Here is a 20055-nt window from a genome sequence, read left to right as displayed (position 1 = left end):
GGTGGCGGGCGCCTGTAATCTTGGCTACTTGGGAGACTGAGGCAAGAGAATCGCTTGAACCCAGGAGGCGGAGGTTACAGTGAGCCAAGATCCCACCACTTCACTCCAGACTGGGCAAAAGAGTGAAACTCCATCTAAAACAAACAAACAAACAATTAAAAAATTAAAATACATTCCTTAACAAAGAAAATCTAATGCCAATAGATCTTACTACTGATTGACCTTACACTGTCCAACTATCAAGCATTTCAACAAAAATTCCTGCCTTGAAAAAGAAAAGTGCTAATTGACAAACCAAAATCAGCATGGCTCTTTATTCAAATTTATAAATTGTGCTTTTTACTTTTGGTTCAATCCAAGTGTAAGTTCAATATCCTGGAAATGGTGAAAATGAAGTTCTCTTAGTAACATCCCATTGTCAACCACTGAGTTCCTGCCCACATACACATATTTATCTATGACAAAGCAAAATATTTCCTATTTTAATTCTTCATTTTTCCTGTTTGGAATTAGAATGGGGTTCTGAGAAAGCTTTTTGATGATTCAGATTTTCTATATTCAGAAGACAATTAGATTTCCCCTTTTTAAGTATCTTTATTACATCATGGCTGGTTTCCACTTTAGCTAAGTCATATCAGTCATACTATTGTTTTCTGTCTCCTTGTTTACCTCCAAACTGATTCATTGATTCACTGAGGAATAGGATTAAAAGGTTGTGCCTTGTGCCACCCTCATATGAACTGTTAGCTTGCAACAATATTCACTGAAGAAAGGATGCAGTGCAAAAATACATTCTCTGCTAAACCAAGTGTTCACCGGCATACCATTTTGTACTACAGTGGCCCTTTATTATGGATGCAGCTGCATTTAGCTTCTCAAACTTTAAGAGAATTTCCAGTTAAGAAACTCAGTTAATTGTAATGTAGCTGCATAGCAGCATGGGATAGAAAATGGGGCAGAATTTTCCCATTGAAACGATCCTGTTTTTACTGGCAAAAACGGCTGGCATTATACAGAAGAATAACTTGCTGTTTATGACAGATAGCTGAATAAAATGGTATAAAACCGAACTCTATTAACGATCTCTTCATACAGGTACTGGTTGTTTTCTTTAAAATTAGAACATGACAGGTTAGGATTGTAACTGACTACAGAAGATGATTTCTATTTTGATTTTTCTCAAAGTAGTATAAAGTGTCAAAGTCTTTTTAAAGTAATATTACAATAATTATTTTAAATCACAGCAAAACAAACAACAAATCACAAATTCCTATCTATCCAAAAACAGGGAAACCAAAAGGATAGCTTAGCCATCATATACTGTGGCTAATGCAGACATACAAATAGATAGCTTAGCCATCACATATCACACATTGTGGCTATATCAACTACGTAAGATTCTATAGTTGTTAGCAGGAATTGGGTAAAGAAATCTACATAACTAATCATAAACCCACCAGAATATGTTCTTTTATCAATTTCATGTAAAAAATTAGACAGAAGCAACACCAGCAGTATGAACCTGCATTATCACATGCTCTGAATTATTATTTTTAATATATTTTTTGAGATACAGTCTCACTTTGTCACCCAGGCTGGAGTGCAGTGGTACAATCTCTGCTTATTGCAACCTCTGCCACCCAGGTTCAAGTGGTTCTTGTGCCTCAGCCTTCCAAGTTAGCTGGGACTACAGGCATGCACCACCACACCAGCTAATTTTTATATTTTTAGTAGAGACAGGGTTTCACCATGTTGCCCAGGCTGGTCTCAAACACCTGACCTCAAGTGATCCACCCACCTCAGCCTCCCAAAGTCCTGGGATTATAGGCATAAGCCACCATGCCCAGCCAGCATCAATTATTTAATAAAACATAAAATCCTCAAAACATACTCCATTCAGATTTATTCCTCTGTGAAGTTTAAGCCCCCAACTACACACTCAGCAACTCCTATACCATGTAAGAGGGAACTGATGGCTCAAGCTGTGTAAGCTTAACTGAAGCACTCATCTATATTGCAGCCCAGTGGCATAGACCCTGCATAGAAAGACCCACCTTTCTAGAGGGTTAGTGTTCCAAGCTGTTATCATCGATTTCAACAATAACAACAACAAAAAAAAACCCAAGAACATCTTTTAGTACTAGCTAGAGTTTGGAAAGAATAGTACTTAACATTCAAATTCTTCTACCAATTAAAAATTAACATCCGTAATACTTCGTCCAGATTTACCACTTTCAAGAATTAGAAGCAATTACCAAGTATATTCATCCACACAAAAAAAGAGATCAGCTATTAACCTCTAAGGGGACTCAAATATTATCATTCCACTTGGTACCTGATGGCACATGATGGTGCCAGTGGAACTAAATCAAGTATTCTACCGCATTTCAAAAGATAAAATGCTTAGGGAGGAAACCTTTTAGTTCCTTTTTCATACATGGTAATGGTTGTGACACTGGCCATTCAATGAGGATTAGAGCCCAGTTTGGGTTACAGTCCTAAGCATAATTCTCTGTTGCCATCTTTTCCTGTCTCTTGATGGAGATTATATTTGCTATGGCTGACCTTAAAAATTTCTCACCTTGTCACATTTGGTTCCAGCTACTAAGCAGGACACTTCACCTCCAAGGCGTGTGGCTGCAGTAATGGTATTTAAAGTAATGGGTGCTAGGGAATCATTTGCATGCTCAGCTATTACCAGGGTACTCTGAAATCGTAGCAATGAGGCCTAAAAAGAGAAAAAAAGAAAAAAAAAAAGGTAAAGAATGTTATCACAGGTTTTTTTTTTTTTTACTAATTGTTAAGCATGTATGCTTTAAAGAAAACCATTCTGTACACAATACTGTTCTATAAATTTATTTATAAAATACTTGTTCTATAGCGAAAATCTAGCTATTTGTGTCTATCACTGTACCACTAATATTCTTTTTTTTTTTTTTTGAGATGGAGTCTCACTCTGTCGCCCAAGCTGGAGTGCAGTGGCACGATCATGGCTCACTGCAAGCTCCACCTCCCAGGTTCACACCATTCTCCCACCTCCGCCTCCTGAGTAGCTGTAACTACAGGCGCCCACCACCACATCGGCTAATTTTGTTTTTGTACTTTCAGTAGAGATGGGGTTTCACTGTGTTAGCCAGATGGTCTCCATCTCCTGACCTCATGATCTGCCTATCTCTGCCTCCAAAGTGCTGGGATTACAGGCATCAGCCACTGCACCTGGCCTACTAATATTCTTATCTAATAAAAATTAGAACGCAAATTTGCCTTCTATTGTTAGGAAAAATGTTTAATTACTTCAAAACAACTTTCCCACTAATCTACATCTGATAAGAAACTACTATATAACTAAATGTAAATTCCTTAGACAGAACATATTAACTACCTAACTAGGAACTGGTCAAATTCTGCTACCAATTACGTTTGGTTACATTACTGTACTCCTACAGTATAGGAGTGTACTCCTACAGTATAGGAGTACAGTATAATCACAAATAATGGGTTGGAAATCAGTCAAGAAAGTTGATTCCTATTGTTTCAGTCGAAATGCATTCAATACCAAAATAATTTATAATGGAAATATGTTTTTAAAATATGACACTAAACAGCAGTTTTGCCAGGTTTTGACTGTTCAAATATGCTTCTGGATTCAAAAAAGGAAGCTTGCAGACAGTATCTTGCAACCAACCAATATCCAGCCCTATCTAATGCAGACTATCAAGAAACCACCATATCATTCGTGGTCATGTGGAATAATTTCAAACACAAGGAACACGAAGATGAACAAGAATGGTCCCTGTGCTCAAATATTTCACAGGAAATTAGACTTGTTCACATACAATTACAAAATAGAACAGTTTTTCAAATCATGAAGAGATCCAAAGTGTTGAAGGCTACAGATCATGAAGTACAGTCAAGTGGGGAAGGAAGGAAGTTCAGGTGTTCTATCATGTGAAAAGATGAGGAATGGCACCATAGGCATGAGGAAAAAATAAAATCTTGGAACTATTCTTATGGAAAATGGCAAAGAAAAGTGAGAAAAAGAGGAACTGTGGATCAAATGGCATGGTTGCGTGGCTTAATTCAACAATAACCTTAAGCTCTGGAGCTGGAGTGAAGAAAGCACAGCACGGAATTTACCCAGAGTTGGAAACTTAAAAGGAGGGTATGAATTGAAGGGAAGTCAGGACAATTCCTGGAATGAAATGAAAGTTCTTAGAAAGCAAATACCATACCTGTTCATATTTTGTATCCCCAGAATCAAATACAATGTTTCTTTTCCAATGTACATCTGCAGAATTAATTATATGGTACCCTTTCTTTTTTCGTTGGAAGAGCACCATATTTTGGAAAGGACTTTGTAATTAAGATCCAAAGTAATTTATTACTTTGGGTAATAAATAAATTAATAATTAAATAAAATTAATAAAATAATTGAAAATAAAAAATAATTTAATTTATTATTTAAATCACATTTCACAAGAATTGCCAGTAACAAGCTATTTATTACCAATATATCTCCGACATCATATTTTTTATTATGTTTCACACATAATTTGCCATAAAAATTATGAGATTTCCATCACCATTTGAAGAATAAATCCAAGATTTGGTGGCAGAAGGCCCATACTTGCTGTAAATTATAGTTCTATCATAAGATAAATTAAGTAGTTATCCTAAGGAACCATCAAGCTTTTAGAACTTCCAATTGGAGATTATATATACTTTTTTAAGGATTTATCAAAATTAGATTTATAAGCATAAACAACAAAAGAACATATTTAAGAACCCACTCAGTCCATCCAATGATCGACTTTTACTAAGCATTATATACATCATAAAGGTACTCTATTTTATTGACTCCTTTATAATTTTTAAAATATTAAACTTCCTTCTAATTCAATGTTTTACATTCCATTTCTCAGATACCACCTAGAGAGAAGCTACAGCCTCTAGGCATGGTTATGCAGCTTAATTCAGCAATAAGGGTTGTGTAGAACCTAGAGCAGAAGAAATTGGCCTGAACCTTTAAAATGTTATTCTATAGTCTAAAGCCCATCTGCAAATTTAGGAGGATGAATCAGATTAGAGTTTTTTTTTTTTTTGAGAGAGAGTCTCGCTCTGTTGCCCAAGCCAGAGTGCAGTGGTGTGCTCTTGACTCACTGCAACCACTGCCTCCAGGGTTCAAGTGATTCTCCTGCCTCAGCCTGCCAGGTAGCTCGGATTACAGGCATGCATTACGACGCCCAGCTAATTTTTGTATTTTTAGTAGAGAATGGGGTTTCACCATGTTGGCCAGGCTGGCCTTGAACTCCTGACCTCAAATGATCTGCCTGCCTCAGCCTCCCAAAGTGCTGAGATTACAGATTGAGCCACCGCACCTAGCCAAGATTAGAGATTTTCAAAACTGCATCTATATAAGGGTTCTAGGAAGCCATCTCAGGAGCCACCACATGGGATAAGGTAGGGACTAGGCATGTACAGCTGCTAGAATGCCCCCCTACCCAACTTTGCTTTAACCAGATTAACCAAACATTGATGGAGCACTGTACTAAGCAGTTTTATACACAGTATCCTATTTAAAATTCCTACAAAGTCTATGATGGAGGTACTAGTATTACTCCAACTTCACAGATGAGGAAACTGGAGCTTAGCAGCTACACAGGTAGGAAGCAGAGTCAGGTTATTCTAAGTCCAGGCAGTCTGACTCCACAGTTTGAGTTCCTCATTACCAGCACACATCAAAGCACCACCATTTTTAGCTGTTTTATACATGGGTCATTCCTGTAAGGTTGCACTTGGCAAACATTCTCGTGCTTAAAAAAAAAAAATAGCATTGTTACAAAGAAAAATATGATCTCAAAGACCTTTTTTCCTGCTCTAAAAATTCTATAACCCTAAAATCCTATTTTAAGTAGAAGAGTAGTATAGAATATGACTAAAGAGTAAAAAAATGCATGTCTATTATTGAAAAGGTTTAAAAGGAAACAAATTTTCATTTTATTATTTTATAACCCATTGCGTCTCTACACTTTAGGATCGATCCTCTTTTAACAATAGTTATGAGAGGAAAAGGAGCCAAATTCTTAAACATTTAAAGATAACTATTGAAATACTTAATGAAGTAATTGCCTCAAAAGGAATCCCGATCTCTTCAAACACTGCTATTTAAATAAAAATTAACTATGCAGGCCCATGCCACCCATAAATTCTTAGTCACCAGCCTTACCTGGGCTCTCAAAACTGCCTAGCAATGCTACCACAACTTCCTTGTTGGCACTCTCACCCTCCACAGCAATGATTTCAAATATCCTCTCCTGATGTTTCTCTTCTTTTTCTTTTTTGGAAACAAAGTCTCCCTCTATTACCCAGTCTTGAGTACAGTGGCACAATCACAGCTCTCTGCAGCTTCAACCTCCCAGCTCAAGCGTTCCTCCCATCTCAGCCTCCCAAGTTGCTGGGACCACAGGTACATGCCACCATGTCCAGCCAATTATTTATTTTTTGTAGAGACAGGGTCTTGCTATGTTGCCCGGGCTGGTCTTTAACTCCTGGGCTCAAACGATCCTTCCACCTTGGCCTTCCATTGTGCTGGGATTACAGGCATGAGCCACTGTGCCTGCCTCCTGATGTTTCTTAAACTGCCAACACATTCTGCACCCTACTCTTGGAAGGCAGCCTCACCTCCTACTTCACAATGACAACTAAAGCCATTGGGGGGACCTGATTTCCTTTCCTGATACTCAACATAGAAATTCCTGTCCCTGCCCTATTACAATTCCTGTCCTTGTCCTATCACAATGGAAGCTGCTGTGGATCCTTTCTCCTGGGTCTAATCTCTTCATCTGGGATCTAGATTCCACTCTCTCGAATCTACTCAGAGACTTTCTGTAATCTGCACTTCCCAGTCATGTCTCCAGCTTCTCCCTTTACCCTGGTTCCTTCTCATCAACATTTAAACATGATTGAGGCTCTCCCCATTTGCAAAAATCCCGCTAAAAAGCCACAAACCCACATTCCACTCTAGCTTCCCTAATTCCTCATTCTCACTCCCTCCTCAACTACTTGCATCTGGTTTCTGCCCTCACCCAAATTACCAACAAACCCTTCTCAGGCTTTATGTTACTTGTTATCTCAGCAATGTTTGAAGTTACTGACTACTCCCTTCTGCCTTCCATGGCTTAATTTAACCCCTATAGAGTGGCTCAAATGTTTTATATATATAAATCTCAAATAGGGTTCAAAGCTCTTTCCTAAGTGCTAGACTTATAATAAGGTTACATCTTTATATCTAAGTGCTTAACTTGCCTGTCTCATCAAACACTTTCCATCTCAGCAAATTTAAACTTTAACTCATGTTTTCCCTCTGTTCCTCCAGCCCCTTCCCCATACTGCTACTTCTCCAGACTTCAATCTGCCCAAACCATGATCAGAGAATCATCTCTGGGTTTTCTCTCAACCTTACATCTAACCAACCACTCAAGTCATAACAATTCTTCCTTCTAAAGAGAGCTACTCCTAAATCCATTCACTTCTCTCCATCGTCAATGCCAATATCCTAGTGCAGGCCATTATCCTTCTCCTCTATTACCCCCACAGAGTCTCCCAACCCAGCTTGTTTCTAATCTACAATTCTGCTTCCTACCAATCTATTTCTGTCAGTGATCGTTCCATGACACAAATCTAACATGTTATTCTCCCCCGCTTAAAACACTGCTATTGCTTTCTGCCTCCTCTGGATATGGTAAACTAGACTCCTTAGGTTGGTTTATCATGCGTTTATTTTATGGCCTGATCTACCTTCCTAACCATATATCCCTCACTCCATTTATGCCTTATTTTCAGATACTTGAACTTGCCCTGCTCTCTCAGACTTCCAGCCTTCCCACACATTGCTCCCTCTGCCTAGTGGACCTCTTTCCCTGTTACCCTACTAAATTCCAATTAATCATCCTTAGGTTTTCTGCGGAAAGGTCAATTCCTGCAAAAAGCATTAGTACAGTTGCAGTGGTAAAGAGTACAGGCTTTGGAGCCAGCCACGTTGCCTGGGTTTGAATCCCACCTCCACCATAACTTCTCAGTACCTCAGTTCTCTGACTGTAAAATGGAGATGATGATAATAATATTAATATCTCATAGAGTTGTTGTGAGGGTTAAATTAATAAATGTAAAGCTCTTGGAATGATGCCTGGAACATACTAAATCCTCAATAAATGTTAGCTACACATAAAAGCCTTCTTTGGACCGTCCCGGACTAGTTAGCTTTGCTAGCACCAATATGGTACCCTGTAATTGCCTTTATTACAGCACTTATCACACCTGATCATATTCACCTGATTGTCTTGTCTTCCCCCTTTGATATTGAGTACAGGAGCAATGTCTGATATTTCTTACCACTATAACCCTAGACTCTAGTATCCAGCAGAGAGCTGATACCAATAAGGGAAGTGAACATTCTTTTTAAAGAACTCTTCATTGGCCAGGGGCAGTGGCTCACGCCTGTAATCCCAGCAATTTGGGAGGCCGAGGCCGGTGGATCACCTGAGGTCAGGAGTTTGAGACCAGCCTGGCCAGCAGAGTGAAATCCCATTTCTCCTAAAAATACGAAAATTAGCTGGGCATGGTGGCACACGCCATAGTCGCAGCTACTCAGGAGGCTAAGGCACAAGAATCACTTGAACCCCAGAGGTGGATGTTTCAGTGAGCCGAGATCGCACCGCTGCACTCCAGCCTAGGCGAGAGAGACTCCATCTCAAAACAGAACAAAACAAAACAAAACAAAACAAAACAGAACAAACACCTCTTCATCAAAAGAATGAGAAGACAAGCCATAGACTGGGACAAAATATGTGCAAAAGACATATCTGATAAAAGACTGTTATCTAAAATACATAAAGAACCCTTAAAACTCAACATAAGAAATGAACAACCTGATTTAAATAGGGGAAAGGATCTGAACCTCACCAAAGAAGATGGCCAAGAAGCATATGAAAAGATGCTCAACATCAACATGCTCACTAGGAAATTGCAAATTAAAACGAGATACCACTACACACTTATTAGAATGGTAAAAAAACCAAAACAATGACAATACCAAATGCTAGTAAGGATGTGGAACAACAGAAACTCTCATTCATTGCTGGTAAAAATACAAACTGGTACAGCAACTTTGGAAGACAGTTAGGCAGTTTCTTACAAAACTAAACATAATCTTACCATACAATCTAGCAACTGCACTCCTTTGTACATACCCAAATGAGTTGAAAACTTAGGTCCACACAAAAACCAGACGTCCACAGCAGCTTTATTAATAACTGCCAAAACTTGGAAGCAACCAAAATGTCCTTCAGTAGGTGAATAAATATTCATACAATGGAATCTTATTCAGCAGTAACAAGAAATGAGAAAGACATGGAGGAACGCTGAATGCATATTACTTAGTGAAAAAAAAAAAAACAGTCTGAAAAGGCTACATGCTGTCTAATCCCAACTATATGACATTCTGTTAAAAGCAAAACTATAGAAACAGTAAAAAGATCAGCGACTGCCAGGGATTAGGAGAACAAAGCATAGAAGGTTTTTTTTGTTGTTGTTGTTGTTGTTATTTTTTTCAGGGGGAGTGGGGGCGGGGGCATGAAACTATTCTGTATGATATAATAATGGTAGCTACCTGTCATTATACATTTGTCCAAACCCATAGAAGGTACAACACAAAGAGTGAATCCTAATGTAAACTATGGACTCTGGGAAATGCTGATGTCAATGTAAATTCATTAATTGTAACAAATGGACAACTCTGGTGCTGTATGTTGACAGTGGAGGAGGTTGTGGGTGTGTGGACAAGGAGGACTCTCTGTACTTTCCATTGGATTTTGCTGTGAACCTAAAACTGCTCTAAAACATAAAGTCTATTTTCAAAAAATTTTATTTTTAGAGACAATGTCTTGCTATGTTGCCCAGGCTGGCTTCCAATTCCTGGGCCCAAGGGATCCTCCTGCCTTAGCCTCCTGAATAGCGAGGACTACAGATGTGTACTACCACACAGGCTAAACTCTACTTAAAAACAAAACAAAAAAAACTTCTGCCAGGTGCAGTGGCTCACGCCTGCAATCCCAGCACTTTGGGAGGACGAGGCGAGTGGATCACCTAAGGTCAGGAGTTCGAGACCAGCCTGGCCAACATGGTGAAACCCTGTCGTCTCTACTAAAAATACAAAAATTAGCTGGGCGTGGTGGCGGGCGCCTGTAATCCCAGCTCCTTGGGAGGCTGAGGCAGGAGAATCGTTTGAACCCAGGAGGCGGAGGTTGCAGTGAGCCGAGATTGCACCCTTGCACTCCAGCCTGGGTGACAAAGCAAGTCTCCATCTCAAAAAAAAAAAAAAAAAAAAAAAAAGATTTAAATGTAAGACCTCGAACTATAAAAACCCAAGAAGAAAACGTAGGAAATGGCATTCTGAACATAGACCCTGGCAAAGATTTCATGACGAACACTCCAAAAGCAATTGCAACAAAAACAAAAATTTACAAGTGAGACCTAATTAAACTAAAGGGCTTGTGCACAGCAAAATAAACTACCAGCAAAGTAAACAGACAACCTACAGGATGGTGAAAAAAAATTTGCAAACTATGCATCTGACAAACGTCTAATAACCAGAATCTATAAGGAACTTAAATCAACAAGCAAAAAACAACCCTATTAAAAAATGGGCAATGGACATCAACAGACACTTCTCATATGTGGCCAACAAGCATATAAAAAAATGCTGAACATTAACTAATCATTAGAGAAATGCAAATAAAAATCACAATGAGACATCTCACACCAGTCAGAATGGCTATTATTTAAAACTCAAAAAACAACAGATGCTGGCAAGGTTGCAGAGAAAAGGAACACTTATATACTGCTGGTGAGGATGTAAATTAGTTCAGCCGCTGTGGAAAGCAATGTGGCGATTTCTCAAAGAACTTAAAACACAACTAACATTCGACCCAGCAATACCATAATTGGGTATATACCCAAAGGAATATGAACCATTCTACCATAAAGATACATGCATGTGCATGTTCATGGCAGCACTATTCACAGTAGCTAAGACACAGAATCCACCTAGATGCCCATGCAGGGGATGGACTAGGTAAAGAAAATGTGGTATATATACACCACAGAATACTACACAGCCATTAAAAAGAATGAGATCATGTCCTTTAGAGCAACATGGATGGTGCTGGAGGCCATTATCCTAAGTGAATTAATGCAGGAACAGAAAAACCAAACATGGAATGTTCTCTCTTGTAAGTGGCAGCCAAACATCGAGTACCTATGGATACAAAGAAGGGAACAATAGATACCTGGGCCTATTTGAGGGTGGAGGGTGGGAGCAGGGTGAGAATCAAAAAATAACCTATTGGATGCTATGTTCATTACCTGGGCAGCAAAATAATCTGTACATCAAACCCCCAAGACACACAATTTACTCATAATAAATCTGCACAGATACCCTGCAAACCTAACATTGGCCCAGGAGTTTGAGACCAGCCTGGACAACATAGTAAGACCCTGTTTCTATGAAAGATAAAAATTAAAAAATTAGTCGGATGTGGTGGGGCATTTCCGTAGCTCCAGCTACTTGGAAGGCTGAGATGGGAGGATCATTTAAGCCTAGAAGGTTGAGGCTGCAGCGAGTCAAGATCACACCACTGCACTCCAGCCTGGGCGAGAGAGTAAGACTCCGTCTCAAAAAAAAAAAAAAAAAAAATTGGGGGGGAAAAAATACAGCAACGATAAATGATTTTAGACAAAACTAAAAAATGAAGTGATGTTTTTATCTAAAGAAAATCCTCGGCCAGGTGCGGTGGCTCACACCTTTAATCCCAGCACTTTGGGAGGCCGAGGCGGGCAGATCACGAGGTCAGGAGAGCGAGACCATCCTGGCTAACACAGTGAAACCCCATCTCTACTAAAAATACAAAAATTAGCCGAGTGTGGTGGCGGGCACCTGTAGGCCCAGCTACTTGGGAGGCTGAGGCAGAAGAATGGCGTGAACCCAGGCAGCAGAGGCTGCAGTGAGTCGAGATCACGCCGCTGCACGCCAGCCTGGGCAACAGAGACTCCATCTCAAAAAAAAAAAGAAAGAAAGAAAGAAAATCCTCCACTCTATTATCACTCAACAGCAATAGTTTAAGGCACCTCAGTGTACAAACATAATTTCACAGATATCCTTTCAGTGTTTTCCAGTCCTCTAACAAGATTAAACCTCTCCCAAACACTGTCTATGTTCTGTAACAATGACCACACTTAAAATAATGTGTTTCTTCCTTAATCTGTTTGCATCACAAGGGCAGGGACTAGGTCTGTCTTGTTCTCCACTGTGAACTTGGTATCTACCTCTCTGGCACAAAGCTGGCTGGCACTCAATGAATAGTAACTAAATGAAAACTTTTCTTAAAATTATCAAAAACTAAAAAGCAACTGTTTCCTCATTGATAATGTAATCATCTAAACATGTATAAGGGTAACTAAACAGTATATAAACTGTTACATCACTAAAACAGACACCCCATCATGCTTTTAGAGAAGTTCTCTATACTCTGTTTAGACTTGGTTGCAAATAGCAAAATATGAAGTTTTCTTTCTCATGCCAGCCACATACCCTTATAAAGTTGACTGGCCTTTATGAGATGGTATACTTCTTGTGGGCAGGATTTAAAGAGGTTATCACCCTCTCTGCACCCTCTCAAAGCTAAACTTCTTGAAAATAATTTCCACAGACACCAACTCTATTACCTCACCTTCCATTTTTTCAGTTACTCATGCAAACTGGCTTTCACTTCCACAACACTGAATCCAATCTTTCCAAAGTCACCAAAAACTTCATTATGGCTAAGTCCAATGAACACATTTTGGTCCTTCTCTTTTTCAACCTCAATAGTTTTGTTTTTTTTTTTTTTTTCTTGTGGGGGTGGGTGTTTGAGATTGGGTCTTGCTTGCTATGTTGCTAAGTTCTTTGAGACCAGTCAGGCTGGTCTCCTGGACTCAAGTGATCCTCCTGCCTCAGCCACGAGTAGCTGTGACTACAGGCATATGACACTGTGCCCAGCGTCAGCCTCATTTTTGACATTGTTTTTGCTTGTCAGTTTTTTAGAGTTCTTGCTGTGATTTGAACTGTATATTCACATAGTAAAGTACCACAGATGCTAGAAGAAGAAAAAAAGCTGGAATCTAATTCTCTACCCTTACAAACCCACTCATAACCTAAAGTAGTAAGAATGATTTTAACCTATACTTCCGCCCCAACCATCTTTGGAAACTAGGTGTAATGAGGGTATAGAGGGCAGGGGAGGGTTTTTTTGCTTCTTTTTTTTTTTTTTTTTTTTTTTTTTTTTTTTGAGAGTCTCGCTCTGTCGCCTAGGCTGGAGTGCAGTGGCACGATCTCAGCTCACTCCAACCTCCGCCTCCCGGGTTCAAGCAATTCTCCTGCCTCAGCCTCCTAAGTAGCTGGGATTACAGGCACGCACCACCACACCCAGCTAATTTTTGTATTTTTAGTAGAGACGGGTTTTACCATGTTGGTCAGGCTAATCTTGAACTCCTGACCTCGTGATCCGCCCTCCTCAGCCTCCCAAAGTGCTGGGATTACAGACGTGAGCCACTGTGCCCAGCCGGTTTTTTTGCTTCTTAATTAAAAAAAGAAAAACAGCAAGAATAAGCTATAAAATCTTTCTGAGTCATACCCAAAAGGATAAATAATATATAAAGTCACTTATCTCTATTTTAACATACATTTTGTAATTTTAAAAATGTATATTTCTGTACTTTAAATACTTCCTTTAATCTTTTAGTAATAAAATGTAGCAGCTTTTAATCATGACCAGAAATGTTATACGACATTGACTGTAATACTAAAAACACAGTCAATTTACTTCACTTTAAGAACAGACAAGACTCTTAGTAGACACATTGGCAGGCATCATAATTTTACTGAATTCACCTTATGCAATAAATTTTCTTTTAGAATCACACCAAAATTGGCTCTCTTTCTTCTTTCAATAGAAATTAAAATTTGCATGCAAATTACAGAGTTCAATCTTATTCATCAATACTAGACAGAAAAGTGTCATGTTCCTTCACACCAGTTTCATAGCTTCTCAGTCCTGATATTCCTTCCCACCTGACAATAAACACAGTAACAAGAGTACTCAAATGACCTTGAAATTGTTTTCACTCACCACATAAATTTTTTTGCATCTTATTCTTCAATAAATCAATTTCAAGAGCAAATTAATAAATAACAATAATTAGGATTAACATCCCTGCAAGAATATTAACTAATTGCAAATGCCTATTTTCCTCTTGGTGTGTTCTCTAGCTCTTTATTATAGATACAAAAACTATCTTTGTTAACAGATGACTTTAAAGACCATTGCCACACACATAAGGATGAGATTTTACTCAATGGCACAAATCCGTCAGAACTAAAAATGGAACTTAGATACCAAATGCAAGTCATTGAACTTATATTCTAATAGTTTAACAAAGTGGTTTAAAAAAAGACATAAAATTTACCATCTTAACCTTTTTTTTTTTTTTTTTTTTTGAAACAGGGTCTCACTCTGTTGCCCAGGCTGGAGGGCAGTGGTGCTACCTAGGCTCAATGCAGCCTCAAACGCCCAGGTTCAAGCAATTCTCATGCCTCAGCCTCCCAAGTAGCTGGGACTACAGGTGTGAACCATGGCGCCTGGCTAAATTGTTTTTTTTTTTTTTTGGTAGAGATGGGGTTTCGCCATGTTATGCAGGCTGGTCTTGAATTCCTGAGCTCAGGTGATCCATCTGCCTCAGCCTCCCAAAGTGCTGGGATTACAGGTGTCAGCCACCGTGGTTGGCCCCATCTTAACCATTTTTAAGTGTTAAGTGTTAACTATATTCACATTGTTAACAGTTTATGGTAATCTTTCAACTGTAATTCCTAACTTTATTTTTTTAAATATGGTTTTGGAAATGTATCCTCTTCCTAAATGCATTAACGGTTAGCCTCAGAACAATTTTTTTTTAATTTCAAGAGTGGGGATTTGAGATAAGTTATTTTGACTTTGTGATATCATAAACATATATATGTAAACAAACAGGAGTCAGATTGAATGGGCCCCACTTTACAAACATGAGGCAACTTGAGTATAAGGTAGAAATGTATTATCCTAAAAAAGGATCCATGTATCCATAAATCCATAAATATGCAAGAAGATAATGTTCTTCCTTATAATAGAATAACTAAAAATTGTAGAAGGTATCATGGAAATAGAAAATCACCATTTTGCATCATAGTAATCATTTCTCAGGCAAAAATCATCAACAGATGCTAAGACTGGGTACAGATCTGATGAGAAATAGGAGAGTCACATAGTCTCAATGCATCGCCTCACAAATTAGTTAAAAATTACAAAAGGAGGAGTATTAACTTGACAGTGGAGAAACCTGGCAAACAACACTTTGGCTAAGTAACTAAAGTTAGCATTACCACTAATAGGATAAACCAACATTAAGTACCTGCTAATATGATGCACGGGGAACACAATACCACTTTTGTGATATTCCCACCAAGAATACATGACCTGAATCTAATCATGAGGAAACACCAGACAAACCCAAATTGAGTGACAGTCTGGAAAATAGAAGGCCTGTACTCTTCAAATACACCAATGTCATCAAACCCAAAGGAAGGCTGAGGAACCTTTCTAACAGAGTAAAGAGACATGAAAATCACTTGCAGGACATCTAGAGTATCTTACACCAGAATAAGGAAAATTGCTATAAACTGTACGAATGGGACAACTGGCAAAATTGAACATCCGTAGATTAGAAAACAGTATTTTATGGTGAAACTTCCAGATATTGCCAATTACAGTGTAGTTAGAAAGTGAACCTCTTTGTTCTTTTAAAATATCACTCAATTATTTAGGAGTAAAGGGCACATTTGCAACATACTTTCAAATGGTTCAGAAAGATAGTATTATGTATATATGTGGAAACATAAAGCAAATGTGTCAAGCTGCTAACATGCTGGGAAAACCAGGGGAAGGGTTTTGAGATTTCTTTGTACTATTCTTGCAACTTTTCTGTAAGTGCAACTATTTCAAAATTTAAAAAGTTAAATACAGGTATATGTCCCTATTAATATATGGGTCCACTTTAGAAGTGCTGCCACCATTTCTTTTATGCTAGAAATCCAAATCTCTCCAACATTCTTAATGACTTTAAAACAGCTATTCTAGGCCGGGCGTGGTGGCTCACGCCTGTAATCCCAGCACTTTGGGAGGCCAAGGCGGGCGGATCACGAGGTCAGGAGATCGAGACCATCCTGCCTAATACTGTGAAACCCCGTCTCTACTAAAAATACAAAAAAATTAGCCGGGAGTGGTGGCGGGCACCTGTAGTCCCAGCTACTCAGGAGGCTGAGGCAGGAAAATGGCGGGAACCCGGGAGGTGGAGCTTGCAGTGAGCCGAGATCGTGCCACTGCACTCCAGCCTGGGCGACAAAGCGAGACTCCGTCTCAAAAACAAAAACAAAAAAACAAAAAAAACAGCTATTCTACTTAGCTTGACTTCAAATTTTAAAAATAAGTCAAGGTCAAAGTCTTTGGCAAACCACAATGAATATCTGGAAGTAATGTCTATACACATTAGCCAATGATGTGGATAGTAAGAATTACTTAATCATTCCATTTTTTTCTGTTAGCTCTACAAAATTACTGAGTACTAAATTCCATCCCCCACCACAATTATAATTTCACTTAGGCCAGACTTGTAATCTGTCCACAAAACTGTTTTCCAACTGCAGCATAAAGCAGCATTCTTCTGGCTCAGGTTCCTGGAATTTCCCCAAATTCATGACTTTCACTTGTTTACGTCTAGATCCGCAACCGGGAGAAAACATGTCCAGAGGGGAAGACAGGAAACTAACCTGAAAGACATGGGTTTGAACTCCTTAGGGGAGGGTAGGGTCAGGACTTTTTATTAAACAAGGAATACGCACAAGAAAAAAGATGTCGCCGGGCGCGGTGGCTCATGCCTGTAATCCCAGCACTTTGAGAGGCCAAGGCGGGTGGATCACCAGGTCAGGAGATCGAGACCATCCTAGCTAACACGGTGAAACTCCGTCTCTACTAAAAATAGAAAAAATTAGCCGGGCGTGGTGGCGGGCGCCTGTAGTCCCAGCTACTCGGGAGGCTGAGGCAGGAGAATGGCGTGAACCTGGGAGGTGGAGCTTGCAATGAGCCGAGATCGCGCCACTGCACTCCAGCCTGAGCGACAGAGCAAGACTCCGTCTCAAAAAAAAAAAAAAAGAAAGAAAAAATATGTTTAAGGCCAGGTGCGGTAGCTCAGGCCTGTAATTCCATGACTTTGGGAGGCCGAGGCAGGTGGATCACTTGAGGACAAGAGTTCGAGACCAGCCTGGGCAACATGGGGAAACCCCGTCTCTACAAATACAAAAAAAAAAAAAAAAATTAGCCAGGTGTGATGACGCACACCTGTGATCCCAGCTTCTCGGGAAGCTGAGGTGGGAGAATCGCTTGAACCTGGGAGGCGAAGCTTGCCGTGAGCCCAGATCGTTCCACTGCACTCCACTCCAGCATGGGCAACAGAGCCAGAACTTGCCTCTTCAACAAACAAACAAACAAACAAACAAAAGTCTAATGTCTACAGACATATAGAAAGAGCTCCAGCTATGCCTCAGAGAGAAAAATCCCAGGAGTGGATGGGAAAATATCCATGCACACACACAAAAAAAAGGAGAAAAGGTACAAACCATCAGGTAAGTTTCTGACCCAAGTTTACCAATCTTGTTTCTCATTTCACCTAAATCTAAACTAGGAAAACTACAGAATCCACAATATAAATTATTGTTACTTGACTTGTGACTGGTCAGTCTCCAAATACCCCTCCCACAGCATGAGAAGAAAAACATGTTTCCTATCAGTCCTTCTCACAACAGAAGAGAGAAATGTGGTTTGTCACTAATGAAACACTGAAAATGTACCACTGTCACCAGTTAACCTATTTAACCTACAGTCTGCTGGTTAAAAGCAGATCAGCCTGCAGCATATAAAAAGACGTCTGCCTTTCAAAACTGGCTAAAGCTGTCAAATCGGATCGCAGGTTTTACAAATACAATCACCTTTTAAATTCAGCTCTGCTCCATAAACTAGAAAGCAGAGCCAGCTTCCATAACTGGCCACGCAGCCTCCCACCCCACCCCACCCCCGCCCTTGACAGTGAGTGGGTCGGAGCAGCCACAATGCGCCCAAAATGTTTAATTCTTCCAGAAATGCCGGCCTCCGGGAGGAATCTAGGTTTGAAACTTTCCCCAACAGGGTATTCCCCGGTGACATTTTGCTCCCTCGGGTGTGCAGCAAGTGTGGAGGACCTGGCGGCCCGAAAGTGCCCAGCGTGACCGACAAAGATGGGAAACGGCAGGGCAGAGAGTGGGCCAGGAGAAGGGGCAGCAGACGCGCAAATTCACATCATTCAGGGTCACCCTGACCCCAAACCTCTGACTTCTGCCCCGAGCTGACGGCCCGCAAGGAGTCCAGGGCAGGCCCCAGAACTTTGGACCCAAGTCCCAGGCGGGGACCGGCCTGCGGGCGCGAGGGCTGGTCGAGTCTGAAGGGGCCAGTGACCTGTGCAAGACCCCATAGGGACGGCGGGTTGATGGGGGACCCTCCCTGGGTTCGCCTTCCCAGTCAGGACTCACCGCCCGCCAGAGCTGCCCCGGAGCCGCCGCTCGGAACATGGTCTCTGCTTCCGCCGCAAACTCGGTCTTACAGCAGCCCCGTGCCCGGCTAACTGGCGCCGCCTCAGCCAGTCACCTAATGCTCGCGAGACGCGCGAACGAGATAAGACGCCCTAGGCCGGGAGCACGAGCCAGCGGTTCCTGCCTGCCCATTGGGCGGCTGCGCAGCCAATAGACGGCGGGAAGTTAGGGGCTAGACTGGGAAGTGGGGCAAAGGTGAGGCTATTCCCCGGGGACCTTCGAGTAAGCCGGGTCCGCGGAGCTGCCGAGACAAAGCTGGCCACTCGCTGATGACCGAGCTGAGGCTGTACTGTCTCACATCCCCGCAATGGGCAGCATTGCTAGAGTGGACTTCAAAACTGAGCAGACCTCGGGGCCAACTGCAATTAGATACCTTTCCCGTATGCCCCTATTTCCCCCTCTATTTCCCTATGGTAGCAATTGTCACGTGGTTTGTAATGACCTAAGTACTTGTCTGTGTCACCCATCTGACTAAAGATCTGTAAGGGCAGAAAGTATGCCCTACTTTTTTTTTTTTTTTTTTTTTTTTGAGAGAGAGAGTCTCGCCCTGTCGCCCAGGCTGGAGTGCAGTGGCGCGAGCTCAGCTCACTGCAAGCTCCGCCTCCAGGGTTCACTCCATTCTCCTGCCTCAGCCTCCCGAGTAGCTGGGACTACAGGCGCCCGCCACCACGCCCAGCTAATTTTTTTGTATTTTTAGTAGAGACGGGGTTTCACAGTGTTAGGCAGGGTGGTCTCGATCTCCTAACCTCGTGATCCGCCCGCCTCGGCCTCCCAAAGTGCTGGGATTACAGGCGTGAGCCACCGCGCCCGGCCAGTATGCCCTACTTTTAAATTTTGCGTCTACCTGCAACACCTAGCATAATGTCTGGCCCATACTAGGCATTCAATCAGTACGTGTTGAATCAATAAGCAAATGAATAAATGACTGCTAATGAGTCTGGACTTTATCACGAAATTTTTAAGAAGGGAAGTGGTATGTTCAGAAATTGTCTCAATTCCCAATTCAGCAACAACCTACCTTTCCAATGTTATCTAGTCTATCAACAAATCCCGTTGACTCTACCTTCAAAAGATAACCAGAATCCAGCAATATCCTCCAACACCCCTTTGCTCCTCCGCCAGTATCACCTTCACTCAGGACCCTGTCATCTCTCGCCTGGATCATTGCAAAGCCTCCTAGCTGGTCTTTATGTTTCTACCCATGTTTCCAGAAGCCTCTTCTCCAAGCTGATGGACTGATCATGACCTCTGCT

The 20055-nt window shown here is 40.9% G+C and overlaps 1 protein-coding gene across 3 annotated transcripts in view; it reads right to left on the bottom strand.

The window, feature by feature from the left end:
- Positions 1-18904, bottom strand: part of ETFA (electron transfer flavoprotein subunit alpha) — a 103894-nt gene extending 84990 nt beyond the window's left edge. For 2 of the 3 annotated variants that reach the window (XM_063638716.1, XM_055277661.2), the window contains exons 1-2: positions 18743-18888; positions 2582-2728 (exon numbers count right to left, since the gene is read on the bottom strand). In XM_063638716.1, coding sequence (XP_063494786.1) covers positions 2582-2728; positions 18743-18781 — 186 coding nt within the window. In that variant the 5' untranslated portion in view covers positions 18782-18888. Of the gene's footprint in view, positions 1-2581; positions 2729-18742 lie in introns of all 3 variants that reach the window. The other variant, XM_055277662.2, reaches the window with a different exon arrangement.
- Positions 18905-20055: the final 1151 nt, after the last annotated feature.

This window comes from Symphalangus syndactylus, chromosome 5 (genome assembly GCF_028878055.3).
Source record: "Symphalangus syndactylus isolate Jambi chromosome 5, NHGRI_mSymSyn1-v2.1_pri, whole genome shotgun sequence".
NCBI lineage: Eukaryota > Metazoa > Chordata > Mammalia > Primates > Hylobatidae > Symphalangus > Symphalangus syndactylus.
This window is presented reverse-complemented; position numbering and strand designations above follow the sequence as displayed.